At 43.7% G+C, this 7,500-nt stretch overlaps 1 protein-coding gene across 1 annotated transcript in view; it reads left to right on the top strand.

Annotated features, from left to right (window-relative positions):
- ptprt (protein tyrosine phosphatase receptor type T) overlaps nucleotides 1–7,500 on the top strand; it is a gene marked incomplete at its 3' end in the record, with an annotated part of 196,071 nt that overhangs the window by 140,003 nt on the left and 48,568 nt on the right. Inside the window, exons 17-18 of the mRNA XM_079185368.1 lie at nucleotides 4,653–4,745; nucleotides 5,203–5,312. Coding sequence (XP_079041494.1) covers nucleotides 4,653–4,745; nucleotides 5,203–5,312 — 203 coding nt within the window. The remainder of the gene's footprint in view (nucleotides 1–4,652; nucleotides 4,746–5,202; nucleotides 5,313–7,500) is intronic.

Here is a 7,500-nt window from a genome sequence, read left to right as displayed (position 1 = left end):
GCCAGCCCTGACTATAAACCTGAGTCAGTCCTAACTATAAACCTGAGCCAGCCCTAACTATAAACCTGAGTCAGCCCTCACTATAAACCTGAGTCAGCCCTCACTATAAACCTGAGCCAGCCCTCACTATAAACCTGAGCCAGCCCTAACTATAAACCTGAGTCAGCCCTAACTATAAACCTGAGCCAGCCCTAACTATAAACCTGAGTCAGCCCTCACTATAAACCTGAGCCAGCCCTAACTATAAACCTGAACCAGTCCTAACTATAAACCTGAACCAGTCCTAACTATAAACCTGAACCAGCCCTAACTATAAACCTGAGCCAGCCCTCACTATAAACCTGAGCCAGCCCTAACTATAAACCTGAGTCAGCCCTCACTATAAACCTGAGCCAGCCCTCACTATAAACCTGAGCCAGCCCTAACTATAAACCTGAGTCAGCCCTAACTATAAACCTGAGCCAGCCCTTACTATAAACCTGAGCCAGCCCTCACTATAAACCTGAGCCAGCCCTAACTATAAACCTGAGTCAGCCCTAACTATAAACCTGAGCCAGCCCTAACTATAAACCTGAGTCAGTCCTAACTATAAACCTGAGCCAGCCCTAACTATAAACCTGAGTCAGCCCTAACTATAAACCTGAGTCAGCCCTAACTATAAACCTGAGTCAGCCCTAACTATAAACCTGAGCCAGTCCTAACTATAAACCTGAGCCAGCCCTCACTATAAACCTGAGTCAGCCCTAACTATAAACCTGAGCCAGTCCTAACTATAAACCTGAGCCAGCCCTAACTATAAACCTGAACCAGCCCTAACTATAAACCTGAGCCAGCCCTAACTATAAACCTGAGCCAGCCCTAACTATAAACCTGAGCCAGCCCTAACTATAAACCTGAACCAGCCCTAACTATAAACCTGAACCAGCCCTAACTATAAACCTGAACCAGCCCTAACTATAAACCTGAGCCAGCCCTAACTATAAACCTGAGCCAGCCCTAACTATAAACCTGAGCCAGCCCTAACTATAAACCTGAGCCAGCCCTAACTATAAACCTGAACCAGCCCTAACTATAAACCTGAGTCAGGCCTAACTATAAACCTGAACCAGCCCTAACTATAAACCTGAGCCAGCCCTAACTATAAACCTGAGCCAGCCCTAACTATAAACCTGAGCCAGCCCTAACTATAAACCTGAGCCAGCCCTAACTATAAACCTGAACCAGCCCTAACTATAAACCTGAACCAGCCCTAACTATAAACCTGAGTCAGCCCTCACTATAAACCTGAACCAGCCCTAACTATAAACCTGAACCAGCCCTAACTATAAACCTGAACCAGCCCTAACTATAAACCTGAACCAGCCCTAACTATAAACCTGAGTCAGCCCTCACTATAAACCTGAACCAGCCCTCACTATAAACCTGAACCAGTCCTCACTATAAACCTGAGCCAGCCCTCACTATAAACCTGAACCAGTCCTAACTATAAACCTGAGCCAGCCCTAACTATAAACCTGAACCAGCCCTAACTATAAACCTGAACCAGTCCTAACTATAAGTTATCATAAAGATAAGTGAAAAGAGATTCAGCAGGCCATCAGTAATACATAAAATAATAAAATGAATATGTTAAATAAGATATTCATCAGCTGCCATCAGACCTCAGTGATGTGACATTTATTTTTTCAGTGGGTCTTTGCTGGATATTTTTAAGAAGCACTTGAAGCTGCTGCACAGTGAAATGGGAGACGCTCCAGAGTGCCTCGGTGTAGAGAGCTCATCATGTCTGTCACAGCACTGGTAGTTTTAGAAGTAGATTTTCCACAGCACTACTGAAAGGCAATTATATTCCCCCAACTACTTCAGCACATTATCAGGCTGTATGTAAGGTGATTATGGTTAATGGTAGTCATTTTGTTTGGCCATAAAGTGGCAGTGCTGAGTAATGGAAGTAGAGAGCAGGTTGAGTGATCGTAACATTAACCTTTAGAAGCCTTTGTGCTCTTTTCAGCCACATGTTGACTTCCTGTTGTCTCTCAGTCACAAGTCTGTTTCTGTCTGTCTGTCCTCTCTCATCATACATGTGTAAAGCATGTTCAATTAGTCCAAATGAACGATACTGAATAAAAACACAATCATGATAAATGTTCATTTCCATTTTAATTCCCTCTTTGGGAAGATATTCAAAATAGGGATGCACTAATTTGATTTCTGATTCTGTATCAGATCGGTATCACACAGACTTTATGAAATAAAATAATGATATAAAAACTCCCTCTTAATGAAAATACTCTCAGGGATGCTGTTCCAAAATCTACAACTGCGAGCGATAATTCATTACTGTGATGTTTGAAACAGCCTCTGAATGTAAAACTCCTTCATTACAGCATTACTCAATTCAATTTTCAATTCAATTCAATTTATTTTGTACAGCCCCCAAATCATAAATTCTCCTCAGAGGGATTTACAATCTGTCCACACACACATCGGAACAGGAAGAAGTCCAACAAACTCCTTCCAACATTAATACTGGAAGACCAGCTGTGTAGCTCACTGATTTTAACCGCTGTGAGCGGCACACACACCAGTCGCCAGGTGCATCGTGGGAAAATGTCCAATTTCACTTAATGAGTCCAAAAAAATATTATTTAGTTGCTGCAAACACTTCGCCATCGTTGAGCGTCTGAGCTGCAGCACAGTGTCTGCTCAGCAGTAATACTCCTCCATGCCAGTGGGGGCAGTAGGGAGCGCAGTGATGACTTCATTTAAAACAGAGTTAAATGAGCGCGGGAGAGGTTGAGGTGACGAGACGAACAGCGACTCTGAACTGGGTCCTGGATCAACAGAACCCAGAAGAGAAGCCTCGTGAGCACCAACACATTGAGATCTGGTCGTTATGTTGTCAGCATGTATCCGGCCCAACAGAACATCATGTTCATCAGAACTGAACACCACAGAGGGTTAGGGTTAGCCCTAACCCGGGACCACACGTGGTGATGTGAGCTGCTTTATGTGCAACATAAGGAAGCGTCTCACTGCTGAACCTCCAGCTTCAGGCACGTGTGCTCAGACATGTGGTGCAGTAAAGTGTTCAGAAAAGGTTGAAAAACTGTTGTTTAGAAGTGCAAATATAAAAGCAACGGACTCAAGAATGACTTTGGTGTTTTATTTAAACATAACTTCAGCCTCACGACGCTGACGTTCATATTTCATATTACGCTCACATCTCTCAACACATTAACAGAACTGAGTGTCTTTGTTCAACTCTAGAACCTGTAAGTTCCAAAAGAAGCAGCTTTGTTCAGACATACACACACTGTTTACCATGAGACGTGTACACACACACACACACACACACAGAAGCAGGAGGAATGAGGTGAACGGATGGAGACTGTCTAGACCAGTTGACCCCTGTGACCTGCAGTCACACGGCCTCTCCTCTATTCATCCGTTGTTCTGCTGCTCTCGTCCTCGCTCTGCCCGTGCGATGTTGTGTGTCGTCTCTTTCAGATATCTCCATTTAAAATCAGCTGAATCAGCTCACTGCTGAGTAATAAAGTCAAAGATGTTCATGTTCATCTTCCCTCACGTTAAGCTGCAGCCTCCTTTCTGCTCTTTTGTTCCATTCGTATGTCTGTCAGGAAAACAGCTTCTTGTAAAGAGAAAACAATCAAACAGTCCATATAAAGGCTTAAATCCTGCAGAAGGAAGCACATAACCCTTCCATACACACATATATACAGGACTGTCTCAGAAAATTAGAATATTGTGATAATCCCCATACGTGTGATTTAGTTTACTGAACCAAGCTGAGTGTTTTTCAAGGCTCAGGAAACCCTTGCAGGTGTTTCGAGTTAATTAGACGATTCAAGTGATTAGTTGAATACCCTACTAGTATACTTTTTCATGATATTCTAATATTTAGAGATAGGATATTTGAGTTTTCTTAAGCTGTAAGCCATAATCAGCAATATTAAAAGAATAAAAGGCTTGCAATATTTCAGTTGATTTGTAATGAATCCAGAATGCATGACATTTTAGTTTTTTTAATTGCATTACACAAAATAAAGAACTTTATCACAATATTCTAATTTTCTGAGACAGTCCTGTAGATGCTTGAGTTTCATATTGAAACCTGTTCTAGTTCCCTTAATTACACTAATTAACTACAATGAAGCGACTTCATTCTGTCTCAATGCCAGTAATATCAAATACATCACATAATACTCATTTCATGACGTAGTCACATGGTTTCCATGGATACAGCGTCCAATAGATTCTGTTCAGTGATGGAGTCGATAAACACGATGAAAGGCTGGAGAAGCATCAGCGCCTCAGGAATAATAGTTCAACCTTCCTGAATTATAAACTCTGAAGAACTCTCATTTGCTATTGAGACACAGATTATTATTATATAGAAGAAATCTCTTCAAGCAGCTTATTCATCCAGCGGCGTCTTCTTCCTGATCGACTGACGTTAACGTCAACCAATCACAGTTCAGGGAGCTAAGTGAGCGTTTAGCTGAGCGCTTGTCCTCGGCGTCCCATCTTCTCTCACCGGTGTGTGTCCGTACAGTCCACAGTGTGAGAATGTGTGTGTGGGAGGTCTGTTGTCATGGTAACACCATCTCTCTCTCTCTCTCCATCAGCAGACAGCAGCCAGCCGTCTCTCGCCCAGCCCTCTCTCGCCCTGCAGAGCTTCCCCTATGGAGGCTGTGAGTCTGTGGAGCTCTCCTACCAGAGCGGTGAGTGAGTCAGTAAGCTAACTAGTTAGTTCTGCCTAGTTAGTTAGCTAACTAGTTAGCCTCAGCCAGGCAGGAAGCTGCCAGTCAAGTGTTTTCCATGAGTCTGTTAGTTGGAGCTAATAGCAGCGTCTGCTGCAGGTCTCTCATCATCTCAACCTGTTGTCTAATAGATGATGGTTCACAGGCCGGTGGTTGGGTTGGTCAGTTAGCACCGTTAGCTACTTTGTTACGTCATGTTGCCAGTTAGCATTGGACACGCAGTTATAATGATGCCATTGGTCATTACAGTGAAAGGTAATAAATGGCTTATTAACATTTACTTTGCTATGTTAGCTCGTTCCGTCACAGAGCATACGTTGGTGATTCCAGATGCTTTGACTCCATCTCTCACACACACTGTCTCTGTTTTCATATATTCGCCTCCTTTTGTCTCCTTCTCTGTCAAATGTTCCTGCAGGTCAGTTCCAGGCGGGTCAGTTTCAGCCAGCGATCCGAGTGGCAGACCTCCTCCAACACATCACCCAGATGAAGTGTGGCCAGGGTTACGGCTTCAAGGAGGAGTACGAGGTGATTAACGTCAGCCTAACGCACACACAGGGCAACGATAAGAACCATCACAGCAGCTGTTAGTTGGGCCAAAGCTCCAGAGAATCAGTAGATCACATGTGTGAGTGACTGAATGTTTGAAAGTGACGTCAGAGAGAGAAGGACTTCTTCATGATGAACGTGTCACAAAGCCATGTCATTGTGCGTTCGCTGCGTCCGTGACCCAAACACACAGCTAGAGATGTGAAGCCGGTGAAAAAGCTCTTTTGCTTTAAGCTGGCGCGTCACAAGTCAAACATTAAAGAGTGAGGATTGTTTCCAGATCCACAGATGATCGATTTTTAGGTTACAATCCAATACATGGTTTGAAGATAGCGTAAATAAATGATGGAGATTATTTCCCTTATTCTGTGAATGCTGCGTCCACATTGTCTCTCGTGTGTTTGTGTGAATGAGATCGTAGGAAATCAATTATTAACTCTTTACCGCATCAATATTCATGATCAGTAAAACAGACTTTCCTCTTACTTTCTGTCTTTCTTGGTTCATAGCGTCACCAGATTTCTGTTTGTTTTCTCTGTCAGTGTTCATCAACTATCCCGCTCTCTTTGCTTCAATCTTTCTTTTGCTTTGTTTCGTTTGCATTCCTCTCTCCCTTTGTTCCTGTTCCTTTAATCCCATCTCTCTGTCTCCTTCAGCCTCCACCCTTCTGCTCTCTGTTCAGTCTTCCCATCTCTGCTCGGTCTGTTTGCTAAGAGGGTTGTCCGGTAACCGCAAGGTCGACGGTTCGATCCTCGGCTGGGACGTGTCGTGTGTCAAAGTGTCCGTGAGCGAGACACTGAACCTTTAACTGCTCCCTGTGAGCGATGCAGAGGTCAAAAAGACATTATTATTATTATTTAGACTCATTCTCAAGCTTTTTGTTTTTAGGCCTTAAAAGCTCACCAGAGTTAGAGAATAATGGCCGTCATGCTGTAACTCCACCGCGTTTCAATCTGGTTGAGTTTTTAAATTGATTTATTTTAGTAACTTTAACCCTGAATCAGACGAGGCTCCGTGTTTCTCTGTTTATAGTTTATTTAGATCAAAACACCAGAGAGAGGTTCAGCCAACGCACACCTTATGCAACTGAACACACACACACACACACACACACACCATCACACACACCATCACACACACACACACACACACCATCACACACACCATCACACACACACACACACACACACCATCACACACACCATCACACACACACACACACACACACACACACACACCATCACACACACCATCACACACACACACACACACACACACACACACACCATCACACACACCATCACACACACACACACACACCATCACACACACACACACACACACACACACACACACACCATCACACACACCATCACACACACACACACACACCATCACACACACACACACACACACCATCACACACACACACACACACACCATCACACACACACACACATACAGAAACCTCCTACCTAAAATGGCTAAAAACAATTTTCTGCCTATTTTTCAGAAATGAATGTAAGCAACAGAGAAAGTGTAAACATACAGTATGTGAACACACACACACACACACACACACACACACACACACACACACACACACACACACTCAAGCCCATATGCCACTTAAAAGGAATCCATTGTCTGCTTGATGGAGCGATACCTTTAGGTGTCTGTTTGTCTGTCACAGTGCATTTGTATAGTATAGTCTGTGCGTGTGTGTGTGTGTGTGTGTGTGTGTGTGATGGTTTGAAATGTCCCATATGGTGACCTTTGAGAATTGGGTTGTTGCCCTAACACACACACACACACACACACACACACACACACACACACACACACACACATATTGTTATTATGTACACATAGAGTAAATTATTGTCACACACTCACAACTACGTACTTTATAGATGAAAGAGTGAAGTATGAACACACACACATGGTCTCTTCCTGTGATGGCAGCAGGAGAGAGAGGACAGTCTGTCTCCTCCAGACGTCCAGGAACACGTCGTCTCCGTTGAAGGTTGCTGTTGCTTCGCTGCTTTTTATTTCAGAGTCGGAGCTCAAGCGCTTCACCTCTGCCAACAAAGTGTGATGGTTCTGTGTCCTCCGGCCCGTCGGAGCGTCCCAGAGTTACCCGGCTAGGATAGAACTCACCTGATTG

Source organism: Pholis gunnellus, assembly GCF_910591455.1.
Source record: "Pholis gunnellus genome assembly, chromosome: 3".
Classification (NCBI taxonomy): domain Eukaryota; kingdom Metazoa; phylum Chordata; class Actinopteri; order Perciformes; family Pholidae; genus Pholis; species Pholis gunnellus.
This window is presented reverse-complemented; position numbering and strand designations above follow the sequence as displayed.